At 37.8% G+C, this 20,501-nt stretch overlaps 1 protein-coding gene and 1 non-coding gene across 7 annotated transcripts in view; both read left to right on the top strand.

Moving 5' to 3' along the window:
- The window catches only part of TTBK2 (tau tubulin kinase 2), a 161,175-nt gene that overhangs the window by 85,409 nt on the left and 55,265 nt on the right, over positions 1–20,501 (top strand). For all 6 annotated transcript variants that reach the window (XM_040492418.1, XM_040492419.1, XM_040492422.1 and 3 more), the window contains 3 exons: positions 14,697–14,762; positions 19,188–19,280; positions 19,896–20,021. In XM_040492418.1, the coding sequence (XP_040348352.1) occupies positions 14,697–14,762; positions 19,188–19,280; positions 19,896–20,021 (285 nt within the window). The remainder of the gene's footprint in view (positions 1–14,696; positions 14,763–19,187; positions 19,281–19,895; positions 20,022–20,501) is intronic.
- Positions 9,077–9,181, top strand: LOC121042180 (U6 spliceosomal RNA). The gene has a single exon (XR_005796025.1). It is a non-coding gene; the product is annotated as a U6 spliceosomal RNA (small nuclear RNA).

The following is a 20,501-nucleotide window of genomic DNA, read 5'->3' as shown; positions in this document are numbered from 1 at the left end:
AAATAAACAATATAGAATAAAAAAAAAAAAAACGACAACAAACAACAGATCAATGAAACTAAGAGTTGGTTTTTTGAAAAAATAAACAAAATTGATAAACCTTTAGCCAGGCTTCTCGAAAAGAAAAGAGAGAGGACATAAGTAGATAAAATCACGAATGAAAATGGCGTTATTACAACCAATCTCTCAGAAATACAAGCAATTTATCAGAGAATACTATGAAAAATTATATGCCAACAAACTGGACAACTGGAAGAAATGGACAAATTCCTAAACACCCACACACTACCAAAACTCAAACTGGAAGAAAAAGAAAATTTGAACAGACCTATAACTAGTAAAGAAATTGAATCAGTTACCAAAAATCTCCCAACAAATAAGAACCCTGGACCAGATGGCTTCCCTCAGGAATTCTACCAGACATTTAAAGCAGAGTTAATACCTATCCTTCTCAAGCTGTTCCAAAAAATAGAAATGGAAGGAAAACTTCTGGACTCATTCTATGAAGCCAGCATTACTTTGATTCCCAAGCCAGACAGAGACCCCACAAAAAAGGAGAACTACAGGCCAGTATCCCTGATGAACATGGATGCAAAAATTCTCAACAAGACATCAGCAAATCGAATTCAACAACATATAAAAAGAGTTATTCACCATGATCAAGTGGGATTCATTCCTGGGCTGCAGGGCTGGATCGGTATTCACAAATCAATCAATGTGATACATCACCTTAAGAAAGGGTAAAAACCATGTGATCCTGTCAATAGATGCAGAAAAAGCATTTGACAAAATACAGCATACTTTCTTTTTTTTTTTATTAAAAAAAAATTTTTTTTAACGTTTATTTATTTTTGAGACAGAGAGAGACAGAGCATGAATGGGGGAGGGTCAGAGAGAGGGAGACACAGAATCTGAAACAGGCTCCAGGCTGTGAGCTGTCAGCACAGAGCCTGACGCAGGACTTGAACTCATGGACCACGAGATCATGACCTGAGCTGAAGTCGGCCGCTTAACCGACTGAGCCACCCAGGCACCCCAATACAGCATACTTTCTTAATAAAAACCCTCATGAAATTCGGGATAGAAGGAACATACTTAAACATCATAAAAGCCATATATGAAAAGCCCACAGCTAATATCATCCTTAATGGAGAAAAACTGAGAGCTTTTCCCCTGATCAGGAACTCAACAGGGATGTCCACTCTCACTGCTGTTGTTTAACATAGTGTTGGAAGTCCTAGCATAGCAGTCAGACAACAAAATGAAATAAAAGGCATTAAAATTGGCAAAGAAGAAGTCAAACTTTCACTTTTTGCAGATGACATTATACTCTACATGGAAAACCTGAAAGACTCCACCAAAAAACTTCTAGAACTGATACATTAATTCAGCAAATTCACAGGGTACAAAATCAGTGTACAGAAATCAGTTGTGTTTTTATACACCAATAATGAAGCAACAGAAAGAGAAATCAAGAAACCCATCCCATTTACAATTGCACCAAGAACCATAAAATACCTAGGAATAAACCTAACGAAAGATGTATAACATCTGTATGCTGAAAACTATAGAAAGCTTATGAAGGAAATTGAAGAAGACACAAAGAAATGGAAAAACATTCCATATGCTTGGGAATGCAAGCTGGTGCAGCCGCTCTGGGAAACAGTATGGAGGTTCCTCAAAAAACTAAAAATAGAACTACCCTACGACCCAGCAATTGCACTACTAGGCATTTATCAAAGGGATACAGTGTGCTGTTTCGAAGGGACACATACACCGCCATGTTTATAGCAGCACTACAAACAATAGCCAAAGTATGGAAAGAGCCCAAATATCCATCGATGGATGAATGGATAAAGAAGAAGTGGTATATACATACAATGGAGTATTACTCAGCAATCAAAAAGAATGAAATCTTGCCAGTTGCAACTACGTGGATGGAACTGGAGGGTATTATGCTAAGTGAAATCAGTCAGAGAAAGACAAAAATCGTATGATTTTACTCATATGAGGACTTTAAGAGACAAAACAGATGAACATGAGGGAAGGGAAACAAAAATAGTATAAAAACAGGGAGGAGGACAAAACAGAAGAGATTCATAAATATGGAGAACAAACTGAGGGTTATGGGAGGGGTTGTGGGAGGGAGGATGGAGTAAATGAGCAAGGGGCACTAAGGAATCTACTCCTGAAATCATTGTTGCACTATATGCTAATTTGTATGGAAAATTTTTAAAATAAAAAATTAAATTAAAAAAAATATCCCATATGCTCATGGATTGGAAGAATAAATATTGTTAAAATGGCAATATTACCCAAAGCAATCTATACATTCAGTGTAATCCAAATCAAAATTGCACCCACATTATGCTCAAAGCTAGAACAAAGAATCCTAAAATTTGTTTGGAACCAAAAAAGACCCTGAATAGCCAAAGTAATAGTGAAGAAGAAAACCAAAGCGGGAGGCATCACAGTGCCAGACCTTAGCCTCTAATACAAAGTTGTAATCATCAAGACAATATGGTATTGGCACAAAAACAGACACATAGACCAGTGGAATAGAATAGAGAACGCAGAATTGGGCCCACAAGTATATGGCTAATCTTTGGCAAATCAGGAAAGAGTATCCATTGGAAAAAAGACAGTCTCTTTACAAATGGTGCTAGGAGAACTGGACAGCAACATGTAGAAGAATGAAACTAGACCACTTTCTTACATTGTATACAAAAATAAACTCAAAATAGATGAAAAACCTAAATCTGAGACAGAAAACCATCAAAACCCTAGAAGAGGAAGCAGGCAACAACTTCTTTGACCTCAGCTGCAGCAATTTCTTACTTGACACATCTCCAAAGGCAAGGGAATTAAAAGCAAAAATGAACTATTGGGACCTCATCAAGATAAAAAGCTCCTGTACTGCAAAGGAAACAGTCAACAAAACTAAAAGGCAACTGATGGATTGGGGAAAGATATTTGCAAATGAAAATCGGATAAAGGGCTAGTATCCAAAATCTCTAGAGAACTCACCAAACTCCACACCCAAAAAACAAATAATCCAGTGAAGAAATGGGCAGAAGACATGAATAGACACCTCTGTAAAGAAGACATCCAGATGGCCAACAGACACATGAAACGATGCTCAACTTCACTCATCAGGGAAATGCAAATCAAAGGCACACTGAGATACCACCTCACACTGGTCAGAATGGCTAAAATGAACAAATCAGGAAACTATAGATGCTGGCAAGGATGTGGAGAAATGGGAACCCTCTTGCACTATTGGTGGGAATGCAAACTGGTGCAGCTGCTCTGGAAAACAGTGTGGAGTTTCCTCAGAAAATTCAAAGTAGAACTCCATGACCCAGCAATAGCACTGCTAGGAATTTACCTAAGGGATACAGGAGTGCTGATGCATAGGGGCACATGTACCCCAATGTTTATAGCAGCGCTTTCAACAATAGCCAAATTATGCAAAGAACCTAAATGTTCATCAACTGATGAATGGATAAAGAAGATGTGGTTTATATGTACAATGGAATACTACTTGACAATGTAATAGAATAAAATCATGTGATTTGCAGCAATGTCGATGCAACTGGAGGGTATTGTGCTAAATGAAATAAGTCAGAGAAAGATATCATACGATCCACACTCATATGTGGATCTTGAGAAACTTAACACAAGACCACGGATGCAGGGAAGGAAAAAAATAGGGAAGGAGGCAAACCATGAGAGACTCTTAAAAACTGAGAACAAACTGAGGGTTGATGGGGGCTGGGGAGAGGAGAAAGTGGGTGATGGGCACTGAGGAGGGCATTTGTTGGGAGGAGTACTGGGTGTTGTATGTAAGCCAACTTGACAATAAATTATATTAAAAAAACAGATTAAAGGAGAAATATTATATAATCATCAATATAAAAGAAGAAAGTGGAATGAGATTCGATGGCTCAGGAGCCCATATAGCTAGATAAAAGTCTGAGCCACTGGTTACTTTGGCAACTGGATAATGGGTAGAAAAGAACTGTGAGGGGCACCGAGGTGGCTCAGTCAGTTGAGGGTCTATTGATTTTAGCCCAGGTTATGAACTCAAATGGTTTGTGGGATGGAGACCTGTGCCCAGCTCTGTGCTGACAGTGTGGAGCCTGCTTGGGATTCTCTTTTTCATCTCTCTCTCTCCCTCCCCTACTCGTGTGCATGCTGTCCCTTGCTTTTTCTCTCTCTCAAAATAAACAAATAAACTTAAAAAAAGAGAAAACTATGAGCTAGCCCAGAACAGTGGGAAGGAGAATCAGCCAATGAGGTAGGAGGAAAATCAGGGACGCCTGGGTGGCTCAGTTGGTTGAGTGTCGGGACTTCGGCTCAGGTCACGATCTCATGGATTGTGAGTTCAAGCCCCCATCAGGCTCTGTGTTCATAGCTCAGACCCTGAAGCCTCCTTTGGATTCTTTGTCTCCCTCTCTCTCTGCCCCAACCATTAAAAAAAGGTTGGGGGGGGGAGGAAAATCAGTGTGGTATCTTGGGAGTTAAGTGAAGAAAGTGCTTCATATATGTAGGTGGTCATCGCCCACCTGGTGCTGTCCTATCCCGGATGCTACAGATAGGTCAAGTAAGGTGGGAACTGAGAACTGACCTGGATTGGCAAGATGAAACCTTTTTGTGACTTTCATAAGAATAGGTTTGTAGAACAATGAAAACTTAATAGGAGTGGGTTAAAGAGAGGATTGGGGAGAAATAGAGAAAGGGAGTATAGACATTTTCTGGAGGAGTTTATTTTTTTAGATTTTTAAATTTTTTTTGTTTTTACTTTTATTTGCATTTATTTTATGTAGAATTTACTCCCGGGCCGTAGTTTTTATTTCCTCAGTTTCTTCTGGGAAATGCTTTTTTTTCTGTGAAAACTTTTCTGGCTTAGGAACTATTTGCTCTTTTTCAGTAAGGATTATCTCAGTGTGACAGAGCTCACATAAGGGTTAATCTGACCGTGAGCCCTGTAAATTCTACACCACATCTTGGTGGCTTTGTTCACCTGGATTTGTTCAATGGCTAGAGGATCTACATCTAAATCCTTAAGTTCACTATTACTCTCCACATTTTTAAGCCTGTGCAGTAAAAATTCCACATTCTTTCTGGGCCACCAACCCTGTGTCCATCCCCACTGTTTGGCCTGGACATACCTACCAACTCCACCAGTATAGTGATAGAATGGCACACATCGCTTCTGCAAAGTGACATCTTTGAGATACTTGGTGGCTTTTTGGATATGCATACCCTTCATGGCCTGGGCAGTTTCATGTGTATTCTTAAAGTGGACACGAAGATTTGTACTTTTTGATTTGCATGATTGTGTAGAGTTTTCTGGACCAAGTGAATAGTGAACCGTTGTCAGAGATCACCTTAGGCCGCTATGGGAAGAGCTGGTTCTTTTTTTTTTTTTTTAAGAAGAGTGGTAAAACAGGAAAGGGGCTGAAAGGGAAGTAAAATCCTTCCTTAGTTTATTCCTTTTTTTTTTTTTTTAATGGCAGTTATAGCATGCTTGTGTACTGATGGTAATGCTCTAGGAGACATGAAAAAAAATGATAATGTAGGACAGAGGAAGAATAATTCAAGGAGCCACATTCTTGCATAGCCATCAAGGAAAGGAACCTGGGCACAAATGATGGGGTTAGCCCATTCTTTAAGAGCAAGAACACTTTATCCATTGTAACTGAGAAAAGGCAGAATTAAGTGGAGACAGATACAGGGAAGCATTTAGGTTTGGTGGTGGGAAGTTGAAGTTCTCTCATTGCTTTTATTTTCTCAGTGCAGAAAGAGGCAAGGCCTTTTGCTGGGAGTGCAGAATGGTGTTGGAGTTTGAGGAGAGAAGAGGACAAGTGAAATAATAGTTACCATGGAGAGGGAGAGAGGGAAACTAGCATCAGCAAAATAGATTGCTGGCCTGTGCTGAAAGCTCATTTGAGTATTATGGCAATTTAAGGGGAGGTTGTCAGGACAGTTGTTTGTTTTTCTCCAGACACCTTTAATTGCTTGTTTAGATTTACAGGTTAGTCTGAGAGTTGGTTTTAACCTGGGTGAGGATCTGGTTAGCACTGTGAAAGAGCAAGAGGAGAGAACTGAGAGAACATTATTGTGGGTGAACATAGTTCAGGCTGTGTGAGGAATGAACTTTCCCTTTATTTACATATCACTAGCTGGTTCCTTTTAAGATTTCAGTAAGATTTTCATAGTTTTCTTTAAATCTCAAATAAAATTAATTTCATACTTTTGGATCATGATTATGATTGAAATCATTTTCTCATATTGTTCCACTAATATCAAATCAAAAGTTGCTTTTGTAGATTTGTTTTATGTAGTACAATTTTGTTTAATTTATTCATTCCTTTTAAGAAACTTAAGTTGAAACACTTAGATTTTCTAGGTATGCTGTCATGTTATCTGCAAAAATCAGTATTTTGATTTTGTCTTGCCATATGTGTTCCAGAAGAATGTAAAAAAAAAAAAACATAAAAATGTTAAGGAAGAATATTAAAACATCTGTGGCCTCCATCTATGTTAAGAAATATCTTATTACCACCTTACATCCCACCCCTTTTTTTTCCCTCAAGCAGTATGGTCTAATTGAAGTTACTGCGAGGATGGAAATGTTCTGTATCTATACTCATATGGTAGCCACTAGCTACATGGAGCTGTTGAGCACTTGAAATGTGGCCAGAGCAAGTGAGGGACTGAATTTTAAATTTCATTTATTTATTTTCTCTCTGTGTTGTTTTTTATTGAGAGAGACAGAATGGGGGAGAGGGATGAGGGGGAGAGAGAGAGGGAGGGAGTTAGAGAGAGAGAGAGGGAGGGAGGGAGAGAGAGAGAGAGGAGAGAGAATCTTAAGCAGGCTCCATGTTCAGCAAGGAGTTTGACACAGGGCCCAATCATCGCATAACCCTGGGATCATGACCTGAGCTGAAATCAAGAGTCAGACCTCAATGGACTGAGCCACCCAGGTGCCCCTTAAATTTTGTTTAGTTTTAGGTTGCTATTTTATTGGCCATTGCAGCTCTACACATAACCTCCATTCTAAAATTTGTATTAAATCTTCTCTCTTTTGTAGACCTGACAGTACTTGTTTTGGAGTATGGAGCAGATTCAGGGAGCTATTGTAAAATAGTACAGTTGTCATATGGCCTTCACCTAGTTTCTCCTGGTGATGATATCTTACATAATTGTAGTACGTTGTCCAAACTAGGAAGGAGATATTGGTATACGATTATCACCTTAAATGCAGACCTGACCTGAGTCAGCTTTCACTATTTTTTTTTTACATGAGGGAAGAGAGTATGTGAAACTTTATCACATGTATTGATTTTTACACCCAACACCACAATTTATGGATACAACACACAATATGTGGACACAATCTATTATATCTATAATCTATTGTATACAATCTATTGTATCCATAGATACACGTATACAGTCTAGGATACAAAACTATTGCATCACCACAAGGAAATTCCCTCAAAACATAAATATAAATTATTTACCATACTTAGTATCCTTAGTATAGGATCATCAGAATGCATTACAACGGGAATGATGTATAGTCTCTGTTGCACTACTAGTGAGTTGTTTATATGGTTGCTTTTGAGACCCTCTACTATTTAACTCTACTATTTAACTTTGAGATGTATTAGTTACATTAAATAGGGATGTGTGAGGCACATAGAAGTCCTGAGCTGTGTACATTTACAGTATTCTGTTCCATTTAGCTTCAGAGTTGAACTTTTGTTTACTTAATAATTTGAATCGTCATGTTCATTATTGTTTCTTCCTGATTTGAAGTATGCCTTAATTTCCTCACTCCATCTGGGTCTCATGTTGATCCTTTGTATCTCAACTCTTGCAATGGCTTGTTTTCTTTTCCTGCTTCCTTTCTGCTATTCAGTTGAAACTTCTAGTGCCTAGGGTTATAGTGACCTACTTAACAAAATTTTTAAGAGTCCATTTCTCTGTTAGCACCCCACAATTTCAGCTATTTTCTTACTTCCATTGGGGGCTATATTACATAGTTCTCCATGCTTTCCACCCACTCTCTGATCTCTTCCCTTTGGTTAGCAATAGGTCTGGGCTCATTTCTCCAGTTCTTCCCTTCTCCTTCTAGATTTATTCTCCCCGGAGCTCATTTTGTCTCTGACGTTCATTCCCTCCTTCACATTCACATTGCTCTGTGCTTGTAGTACTCTTGTGGTTTCTTTGTTTGGATTATTAAGAGAGTTTCCTTGTTGGTCTCCCCACCTCCTCCTTCCAGTCTGTTCTTTTTATCTCCAGCAAAGTATACACCCCAAGAACTTTCCTGATCATGTCCCATCCCTACTTAAAATTTTTTATGAATTCCATTTGCCTGCATGTTATAAACCAGAAACCTTAATATGGCATTCAAGGCCATCCTTAACCTGATTCCAACCTATATTCCCTTATTTTCTCTCACCATTTGCTCCAGCCATATCAGACACTTTGCCTGACACACACAGTACTTTGCTCCCATTTTGCATTGTTCACAGTGTTCTTTTAACTTAAAATGCTTTTCCTTCTTCCTGTTGTAAGGTTTTCAGATTTTCAATGTCCATTTTGCATTGTTTGCTCCCATTTTGCATTGTTCACAGTGTTCTTTTATTTATTTATTTATTTTTTAAATTTTTCTTTTTTCAACGTTTATTTTTGGGACAGAGAGAGACAGAGCATGAACGGGGGAGGGGCAGAGAGAGAGGGAGACACAGAATCGGAAACAGGCTCCAGGCTCTGAGCCATCAGCCCAGAGCCTGACGCGGGGCTCGAACTCAACGGACCGCGAGATCGTGACCTGGCTGAAGTCGGACGCTTAACCGACTGCGCCACCCAGGTGCCCCCACAGTGTTCTTTTAACTTAAAATGCTTTTCCTTCTTCCTGTTGTAAGGTTTTCAGATTTTCAATGTCCAACTTTTTCTTTTTCATTTTCACTTTCATCCAAATATGTAGGTATTTATTTTAATAAAATATGCTCTTAGGTTGTTAACCACTCGCACTTTTTTCTTTAAAGATGTAAATAATGCCCGCTTTGGCAGTACATATATTATAACTGGAGCGATACAGAGAAGATTAGCATGGCCCCTGTGCAAGGATAGCATGTAAATTCATGAAGCTTTACATATTTTTTTTAGAAAAAGGATGTTTTTAAATATAATTTTTAAGAGATAATGTATTTATATGCTGCAAAAATAAGGTAAAAATTCATCAAAGTTAACCCCCCCCCTTTTTAAATGTTTTGTTATTTATCGTTGAGAGTGAGAGAAAGCACAAGCAGGGGAGGGGCAGAGAGAGAGGAAGACACAGAATCTGAAGCAGGCTCCAGGCTCTGAGCTGTCAGCACAGAGCCTGATGCGGGGCTCGAACTCATGAACTGTGAGATCATGACCTGAGCCAAAGTCAGCCACTTAACCAATTGAACCACCCAAGTGCCCCAAAGTTAAACCCTTTTTTGAAAGACACTATTAAGCAAATGAGAAGACATGTCACAGAGTAGGAAAAAATATTTCAGAACACACATCTGATAAAGGACTTATATCCAGAATATATAAACAATTTTCACAACTCAATAATAAATGAATATACATGAGCAAAAGATTTGTATAGACCTTTCATCAAAGAAGAGACACTTACAGTAGCAAATGGTGAACATCTTTAGTTATTAGAGAAATGCACATTAAAATCACAGTAAGACATTACTACCCAGCAGTTAACCTAAAAAGATGATTCTAAATGCTTGTGAGGGACAGAAATCAGAGGTTGCCAGAGACTGGGAATGGAGGGGAAGGGACTGACTACAGCCTTTAAGGGAACTCTAGGGGTGATAGAAATACTCTATGCCTTGACTGCAGTGGTAGTTACATGCCTGTGTATCTTTAAAAACTCATAGAACTGTGTATACCTAAAGTTTGGATTTAACTGTGTAAATTATACCTTAATAAACCTGACTCGAAAAAAACTAAAAGGTAAACCATGAAACAAATCTCCTACTTTACCTCTGCTCTCCCAAATGTACTCATTTTCTTTTTTTTTTTTTTTTTTTTTTTTTTTTCAACGTTTATTTATTTTTGGGACAGAGAGAGACAGAGCATGAACGGGGGAGGGGCAGAGAGAGAGGGAGACACAGAATCGGAAACAGGCTCCAGGCTCCGAGCCATCAGCCCAGAGCCCGACGCGGGGCCCGAACCCACGGACCGCGAGATCGTGACCTGGCTGAAGTCGGACGCCCAACCGACTGCGCCACCCAGGCGCCCCAAATGTACTCATTTTCTATACTGCCCTTATCCCTCTTTCCAACCAACATAGGTAGCTATATTGTTACTATTTCCTAAATGTATTCTTCCAGAATTTCTTTTTGCATATATAATAAATATGAATATATATTCTCATTTTTCTCTTTTTGAGTCAAAAGGTAATGTGATGTATATTTTACACTTGTCTTTTTTCCCCCACAGTATATCTAGGAGATATTCCCATGTGAGGATATAGGACTTCTTCCTTCTTTTTTTGCAGCTGCAAAGTATATTCCATTTTTTTTTTTTAATTTTTTTTTTCAACGTTTATTTATTTTTGGGACAGAGAGAGACAGAGCATGAACGGGGGAGGGGCAGAGAGAGAGAGGGAGACACAGAATCGGAAACAGGCTCCAGGCTCTGAGCCATCAGCCCAGAGCCTGACGCGGGGCTCGAACTCACGGACCGCGAGATCGTGACCTGGCTGAAGTCGGACGCTTAACCGACTGCGCCACCCAGGCGCCCCATTATATTCCATTTTAAATATGTACTGTAATTTATTTAATCAGTCCACTATTTGTGTACATATGGGTTGCTTGCAGTCTTTTGCTATCACAAACATTAATGTAGTGAACGAATGTCTTACATCCGTTATTTTTGTACATATGCAAGTATATCTATAAAATAAATTTCCAGAAGTGAAATGGCTTTGTCAAAGAGAATGCATGCATTTGTAATTTTGATAGATATTGCCAAATTGCCGTTAATTAGGGAAATTTGAAGAGATCATCTATTTTAAGGCCCCATTAAATGTTGCCTTATTCTTAAGACTTTCTTCTTCAGCGGGACTTTTCTTTCTTCCCTTTCTCCAAATGGAACTAATCCTTACCACTCTTAGGCTTTTTCATAGCTCGTTGTACTTTGCTAATGATGTTCATTATAATCTGCTTTAAATTAGAATTAGTTGTATATATGGCTGTTTTCCCCAGGTGAGTTGAGTTGTTTTTTCTGCTTTATATAAAGTGGCTGAATTTTCTTGACCTGGCATTATTTCTTTGATGAGTCACATCAAGATCTTTCTATACAGCTGATCTGTCTTTAGCTCTCACTTTTTCATGGCAGAAGTAAGGTCAGGGGTGCTCGTAACTGGAAAGGATCCCCTGGGTTTGTCTTGGCTAGAATCTGTTAGGGGACATCTAGATGTCTGATTAACTGTGGACTGGACTGCAGAGTGTGGTAATAACTCTGGGGATTTTTATCCTGACAGTTACTGGAATTAAAATAACTGGGCAAAAGTACGTGCTACAAAAACATTTTTGTTAGTGAAGGCTCTTGTCAGGTAATGAATAAAAGTATAGCCAGTGAAATGTTATTTAGTGAAAAAGATTGATGGTAGGCTTTCATATATAATCCTACACATTCTTTGTTTAGAAAAGGAATCTCTGACCTCAGAGTTCTATCAAATTGAGAATATTAAATATTCCTGTCAGTCATGAATGTCTTAGAAAAATATTGAGATCTACCGACGATGACTGTCAATGAATGGCAGCTAAGAAAAGAAAGGAGATCTAAATATATTGCAGGAACTTTTGATTACCGAAATTGTTATAAATACAGGGGCGCCTGGGTGGCTCAGTCGGTTAAGCGTCCGACTTCGGCTCAGGTCGTGATCTCACAGCTTGTGAGTTCGAGCCCCGTGTTGGGCTCTGTGCTGATAGCTCAGAGCCTGGAGCCTGCTTCGGATTCTGTGTCTCCCTCTCACTCTGACCCTCCCCTATTCATGCTCTGTCTCTCTCTGTCTCAAAAATAAATAAACGTTAAAAAAAAAAAAACTTAAAAAAAAAATAAATACAAAGACTGTTTTTAAAATAGTTACAGCTTAAGAAAAAAACAAAAAGGAGTAATTAAAAAGGGAGGAGAGGGGCGCTTGGTCAAGAGAGTCAGCATGTGACTCTAGATCTTGAGGTTGTGAGTTCAAGCTCCATGTTGGTTACAGAGTTTACTTAAAAATGAAGTCAGGGACACCTGGGTGGCTCAGTCAAATTGAGCATCTGACTTCGGCTCAAGTCATGATCTCACTATTCATTCGAGCCCCATGTCAGGCTTTGGGCTCACAGCTCAGAGCCCAGAGCCTGCTTCGGATTCTGTGTCTCCCTCTCTCTCTGCCCCTCCCCTGCACGCACACTCTGTTTCTCTCTCAGAAATAAATAAACGTTAAAAAAAAAATGAAACTCTTAAAAAAGGGAAGACAGAATTCCATGAAAGAAGGAATATACAGAAAACTATTTGAACAGATTACAAAAATGAGCAAATGAAGGAAGAACGTGTAGAATGATTATCTTTTCACATGATAATCTGGTAACAAGATTTTAAAAATATTCTGGTAACAAGATTTTAAAAATAACATTTATTGGGGCATCTGGGTGGCTCAGTCAGTTGAGTGTCTGACTTCGGCTCAGGTCATGATCTCGGTTTGTGAGTTTGAGCCCCACATTGGGCTCTGTGCTGGCAGCATGGAGCCTGGAGCCTGCTTCAGATTCTGTGTGTGTGTCTCTCTCTCTGCCCTTACCCCACTCATGGTCTGTCTGTCTCTCTCTCAAAAATAAATAAACAATAAAAATAAATAAGTAAATAAAAACAACATTTATTATAGTCTTTTTCTGGCTATAAAAGTAATACATCTCGGGGCGCCTGGGTGGCGCAGTCGGTTAAGCGTCCGACTTCAGCCAGGTCATGATCTTGCGGTCCGTGAGTTCGAGGCCCGCGTCAGGCTCTGGGCTGATGGCTCAGAGCCTGGAGCCTGTTTCCGATTCTGTGTCTTCCTCTCTCTCTGCCCCTCCCCCGTTCATGCTCTGTCTCTCTCTGTCCCAAAAATAAATAAACGTTGAAAAAAAAAATTAAAAAAAAAATAAAAGTAATACATCTCAATTGAGGGTAATTTGAAGTTACTGGGAAAGAAAAGTCTACTAATGAAAATTATTGGCTGTGAACATTTTCAGGTTTGTCAAGTTTTCATATTGAGTTATGGTGCCATCCATGAGTCTTTAGGGTATTGATTTGATCCTTGTGAAGCAGTAGAGTGGAAACAATGTATGATTTCAAATCAAAAGACGTTGGTTGATGTCTGGTTTTATCACTTACTAATTCTGTGTCCTCACATAAGTTTAGTTAACCTCTCAGAGCCTGTTTCTATGTCTGCGAAATGAGCAAGACTAAGACCTTGCTATCACAGTTTATATTCCAGTGGAAGAAGACAGGCAGTGAACAAATAAGTAAAAATATAAATAAAATTAATTTTAGGTATTGAAAGGTATTAAAAAAATAAAACAGAGTAAAAAAGGGTAGAGTGGCATTGAAGGTGGGGAGGGGTAGTATTTTAGATTAGGATAATTAAGGGGTACTTCTCTGAGGAGGTAACATTGCAGCAGAGAGCCTAATGTGAAGTAGAAGAGCTAACCATTGGAGGCATGTGAAGAGATGGCTTTCCAGCTGGAGTGAGTAGCAGAAGACACTAGAAACACAGTTGGTTGTTGCATAAACCATAACTAAATCCATTTTGGAATGGGGCCAATGGCAAATCATGGAAATCTTGTAGGCTGAATAAGAGTTTGGACTTAGTATTCTAATTTGAGCTCTCTGAGAATGAGATCATGTATTATTCATGTTTGGCTTTATTCCCAGTACCTAGCATGTAATAGTTACCCAATAACTTGATTTATGAATATATGAATTATATATTTAGAGAGGGATATAAGTTGACATCATTTTTGAATTGAGTTTGAATGAAATAGCCAAGACATGAAGAGGTTGGCATCTTTACTTAGAGATTCCTTGTGGTCTTACTGTACTTAAATGTAACCAGCTTAGCATGATTCTGGATATGTGAAGGCATTTAGTGTTTTTCTTTTTTATTTTTAAAAAATGTTTATTTATTTTGAGGAGGGGGGAAGAGAGAGAGAGAGAGCACAAGCAGGGAAAGGGCAGATAGACAGGGAGAGAGAAAATCCCAAGCAGGCTCTGCACTGTCAGCATAGTCTGATTTGGGGCTTAATCTCATGAACCATGAGATTCTGACCTGTGCCAGAATCAAGAGCCAGACACTTAACCTACTGAGCCACCCAGGCGCCCCAAGTGTTTTCTAATGTACAAAATTTATTTATCATAAATGCTACTGTATTTTAAAATGTAGGTAGAAAAAAATTGGGCTCACTGATCACTAAAATGTTAGTTTTTAACATGATTTAGAGATATTCTCGAATTTTCTGTAATTTCAAAATAAAAAATTAGAAATTTAGGTAGTATTTTATTGTGACAGTAGTGCGCGTTTCTCCCATCTACTTCATGTGCTCAAGTGTGTGAGTCTTTTGTTATTTGAAGCTCATTTTATTATTCTTTACTTCATTTTGTTGTAGCCTCGAGCTGTGGCAGGCTTTCGAGGGACAGTTCGTTATGCGTCAATAAATGCTCACCGAAACAGGGTAGGTATATGAACTTAGAGTCATGTCTGCATAAGCATGCTGATGGCTTGAATCAGATTGACTTTTTTATATTAGAGTACACAAGTGTGGAAGGTACTTGGAAGCAAAGGGTAATGTGTTAGTAATACTAATGTATGGTGGTATGTATAGTAGATAGTAGACGCTCGCAGCTACATAAAAATAAAATTGGGTTTGTTGGAAAAGATAATAGCTCTGTGTGTGTGTGTGTGTGTGTGTGTGTGTGTGTGTGTAGGGAATCTTGTGTCCTTAATTCGGTATAAGTGTTAACAAGTTGAATATAGAATTTTGAAGAAATAAATTATCTGTGTTCTAATCTTATTTGGGAATATCATACTATGAATACCTAATGAAATATAGGAGTCAGCATTGTACCTGCAGTACGCATCTAATTTGTGATATCCCCTTTCCATTAAACCTTTTCTTTTCATGAAGATCTCTCAAACAGAGATAACTTTAAAATTTGCATCTTAGTAAATTATACCTTTTAGATTAAAATTTTAAAGTCTCTTTTTTACTTTGCTCCTTTTGTTCTTTTGATTTTTTTTTCTTATTCTGAATCTTAATTATGAGTGGGAAAGGTGTTTATTTTATGGAATCGGAATCCTTGAACTTGTCTGGATGAAGCTGAGGCATTTAACAAGTGATTCCTTGATAAAAGAGAAATCTTTGGGGGCACCTGGGTGGCTCAGTCGGTTAAGCGTCTGACTTCGACTCAGGTCATGATTTCACAGTTCATGAGGTCAGGCCCCATGTCGGGCTCTATGCTGACAGCTCAGAGCCTGGAGCCTGCTTCAGATTCTATGTCTCCCTCTCTCTCTGCCCCTTCCCCACTCTTGCTCTGTCTCTCTCTGTCTCAAAAATAAATTAACATTAAAAAAAAATCTTTTCTTGACCTTTTATTACTTTATTCTTGTTCTGTGAAGCCAAAGTTGCCTTATTGAAAATTTGACTATTGCTAACTATAGTAAGAAGAGTATGCTGTGGTCTTATATGCTGTGCTCTAGTTAATTTAATTTGGTTTCTTATAATATGATTATAAACTGAAAATAGGAAAAGTATTTTTATCAGTGCATAATGTAGCACTCTGCCAAGCCTGTCAGCTCATTTGGTTTGATTCAGTGTTGTATTAATATGGCATCTAGTCAACTATTCTGCCTTGAAAAGATATATTCTTAAAATCCTTTAGAATTACTAGGCTTTCTAATTAATTCTGTGTGAAAATTTGGTCAACATTAGAATCTTTGAGATAAGACAGTCTTTCTGAGATAAGCATAAACATTTCCAGAGATCATTATAACTACATATGCATTTCCAAAGAAACTAGTAGAAAGAGATTATATATTTTTACTTTTTTAAATTTGTACAAATTTCTTTTAAAAAGCTTTTCTAGTATAGAGTGCTCTAACAGTTAACTCTGTTAACCTGCATATTATTTGTTTTTCATCTGACCTTGGTAAAGGAATTTGATTATATATATCAGCAGTTCTTAACCTTCTTTTCTGCTCCCAAGACACCTGAGATGTAGAATCCTTTACAGAGCTTCACAGTGGTTGTTAGTTTATGTGGTGATGCAGGAGTGCAACTAGTGGAACTTTCAGAGGTGCTGGTCTAATTTTAAAAGACTGCTCAGATAATTCTAATATACTTCTTTCTTCCCTATTCTGTGATCTTGATAATTTCTAAGCATAATGCACTCCATTTCTTTTTTTTTTTTTTTTTTGGTACCTTGATCTTAAACTTTTAACATGAATAATTCTCAGACAATATACAACTTTTCAAAATACATGAACTCTGTTCACTACATTGTTCTACATTTCAATCCATTATTAATATTTGTAGTATCTCAGTAATTTGAAGAAATTATTTTACTGTCTTCTGATTCTGTGGTTGCTATTGACAAGATCTTTGTCCATTTAATTTTTGTTATTTTTTATTTAGTTTGTCATTTTTCTTTGACTATTTTGGATATCTTCTCGTTGTCTTTGCTGTTCTACAGATATGTTCTTTTGTGCCTGTATGTGGATTTCTTTATAATTATTCTGTTTGCAGGGTGCCTGGTTTTCTCACTCAGTTGAGCATCTGACTTAAACTCAGATCATGATCTTGCAGTTCATGAGTTCAAGCCTCACATTGGGCTTGCTGCTCTCAGCGCAGAGCCTGCTTGGGATCCTCTGCCCCCCACCCCCACCTCTGCCCACCCCTGGCTTGCGCTCTCTCAAAAATAAACAAACATTAAAAAATAATTATTATTCTGTTTGGGATTTGTTGTGCTTCCTAAATCTGAACATTCATGCCTTTCATCGATTTTGGAAGAACCTCAGACATTTCTTCTTTAAATATTGCCTCTTTCTCTTTCTTTCTGTACCTTCTTTTTTCATATCTCAAATTGATATATTTGTTAGATCTTCTTGTTTTGCCCTCCATGTCTTTTAGGTTCACTCTCAGATCTAACTCTTTGTGCCTCTGGTTTGCATTTCTAAATACTTTCTTCAGATCTGTCTTCCAGTTCATTAATTTTTTTTCTGCTGATTTTGATTAGCTTTTTAATCTGTCCCTTGAGTTTTTAATTTCTAGATATTCTTTTTGGTCTTTTTTCAAATCTAATAGGTCTTTTTATTTTTTTGGGTAGGATATGGTTCCTTCCTGATGACATTTATTCCCTTTTTAAAAAATTTTTTTTTTCAACGTTTTTATTTATTTATGGGACAGACAGAGACAGAGCATGAACGGGGGAGGGGCAGAGAGAGAGGGAGACACAGAATCGGAAACAGGCTCCAGGCTCCGAGCCATCAGCCCAGAGCCTGACGCGGGGCTCGAACTCATGGACCGTGAGATCGTGACCTGGCTGAAGTCGGACGCTTAACCGACTGCGCCACCCAGGCGCCCCATATTCCCTTTTTTTTTAAAGCTTAAACATTCTAAAAATTCTTTAAAATTTTTTTTTTAATGTTTATTTATTTTTGAGACAGAGACAGAGCATGAGACAGACAGAGGGAGACACAGAATCCGAAGCAGCACCAGACTCTGAGCTGTCAGGACAGAGCCCAACACACGGCTCGAACTCACAAACTATGAAATCATGACCTGAACTGAAATTGGACGCTTAACCAACTGAGCCACCCAGGCCCCCCTAAACATTCTTATTTCATATTCTGTATCCTATAATTCCATATCTGAAATTCTTGGATATCTAATTCTGCTCTGTAATTTATCTTGTCATTAGCTTATGATAGCCTGCTTTCTAATGTATTTTATACTTGTGAATAATGAGCTTATATTTTATGGGACTTTATCTGTAGGACTTCTGTGAAGCCTGAATTTATGGGTTCTTTAATGTTGACAGGATTTTCATTTTCATCTGTCATTACTACAGGGTGGGATCACCCAGAAAACAGTTAATTTCTGAACTTGGTTTCCCAGACCACACATGTGGTATAAATTTAAACCCCAAATCTGAGTGAGGGGCAGGACTATGGTAACAAATTTTCAGGGTAGTTTTTTTTAACCACTAACTTTATCCCAAAGTGGTTAAATTTTACAGAAAAAAAAATTATTGCTATAAAATGTACATACCAAATATTGAACTAAAGATAGCCCTTGGAGGGTCAGAGCTATATGGTGAGGGCCTAGGGGAAAGTGTCTCAGTTACAGCTTCTGTCTTGTGTAGTATCAGTACTTTTATACCTGTTCCCTTCCTGATTGATAAAACCCTGGTTGATAAAACCTGTAACAGATGTTCCCAAAGGCAAAGTTTCAGCATCAGCTTGCTTCTCTTATTTCTAGCTTTCTTTTAATTTTGGCTCCTAGAATTTGCTTTAATTCTTTTTTTTTAATTATTATTATGGTAAAGAACATATCACATTAAATTTACCATGTTAACCATTTTTTAAATTTGAGTATAGGTGACACACAATGTTACATTAGTTTCAGGTGTACAATATAGTGATTCAACAACTCTGTGTTATGCTATGCTCACCAGTGTAGCATATTAACCATTTTTAAGGGATAATTCAGCAGTGTTAAGTATATTCACATTAGTGTACAATAAAGTTCTAGAACTTTTTCATTTTGCAACACTGAAACCCCATACCCCCTAAATGCTAATTTGCCCTTCACCTTCCCTTCTTAATGAACTGATTTATTAATTAATGGGCTGTTAATTATATTTCCAGCATATCTAGGTTTTGGGGTGTTCTTTATACCAAAAAGTATTTCATTATATCTATTTCTGTTATGCAGATTGTTACATAGCTGTGTAGATATATTTACCAGAAGAATTTATGGGAAATACATTAAAATTTTTAAGCCTCATAAGATGAAACGCAGTGGTTAGGCCTTAGACAATGTAATATACTCACAAGGAGTGGTAATGTATTGTAACTGAATTCTCTTTGGCTTATGAAGGAAATGGGAAGACATGATGACCTTTGGTCCTTATTCTACATGTTGGTGGAGTTTGTGGTTGGTCAGCTGCCTTGGAGAAAAATAAAGGACAAGGTAATTTTGAAAACAGAAATGGAAATAACAGTTTTAGTAGGGGAAAGAATAAAAATTTCTCCTGAGTAGGCATAATTGATGAGAACATACTTACATATAAAAATTAAAATTAAGCTGATATTAAAGATCTAATGTTAGGATTTTTTTTCTGTGTACATGGAGAATAGATACTCCTTTGAGTATCTATTTAAATCATCACTTCTGATTTGATTTCTAGCTTTCCCTCTTTTCACTACTTCTCCCATATTCATTTTTATAAGTCAAGTAAGTTTTTAAATTTTAATTGTTTCATTATATTGTTTGATTTGAAAACTGTGAACAAATGTGTTGGTAAAGAAAAGTAGACTAGATTTAACTCTTTAACTCTAGATAACTCTTTTTTTGGGCGAACTGTCAATTCACTGATGCAGAACTCTGTTACCCTTTTGATTATCCTCCCCTCTCCCCCTAAGGCATTGTGCATTAAGCTATTAGTAAGAGCTCAATTCTTGCTTTATACTTAATTACCCACTATCTCATTCCCTAGTACATACCCTTGAGACTATTACTGAGAGGCTGTTAATGTGTAGCTGCCAAGAGAAATTGACTTTAGTTCCTGTTCTCTTTACTTCCCAGGAGCAAGTAGGCTCTATTAAGGAGAGGTATGACCACAGGCTTATGTTGAAACATCTCCCTCCAGAATTCAGCATCTTTTTGGACCACATCTCTTCTTTGGATTATTTTACAAAACCAGACTACCAGGTAATCATCTTTGGGAGTTCTGTGGGCTAATCCTTCTCTCTCATTTAGTCTTTGTCTTCACTTACTGTAGCTTTGAGGGTATTGTATATGAGTATGGGAGGTCCTAGAATGATATTATTTTAATACATCCTGAGAAATGTGGTGACTGACTGATGAGGACTCTGTGTGTGTGTGTGTGTGTGTGTGTGTGTGTGTGTGTGTGTTCCCATCTGGAAGAACATACTTTATTAGAGTTTTAGATTTGTGTATGGTTGAACAGATTTTACTGTTCCTGCTGTGATTCATCTGGTATATAGAACTGCTGATAGTTGAAATTATGTAAATCCTATAACTAATTTGTTGACCAGAAGGAAATGTCCAGCTAGGTAATGTATCTGTTGAGGGCTTAGGGCTATAATATCGTATGTTAATATGCTATGGAACAACAGTTGCTGAAGATTATTGGCTCCATTTTATCTGTGGTCAGTGAATCATTTCCTT

Source organism: Herpailurus yagouaroundi, unplaced genomic scaffold (genome assembly GCF_014898765.1).
Source record: "Herpailurus yagouaroundi ecotype Mexico unplaced genomic scaffold, PumYag 184, whole genome shotgun sequence".
NCBI classification, from domain to species: Eukaryota; Metazoa; Chordata; class Mammalia; order Carnivora; family Felidae; genus Herpailurus; species Herpailurus yagouaroundi.
Note: the sequence above shows the minus strand (reverse complement) of the source record. Positions and strands in the feature narration are given on the sequence as shown.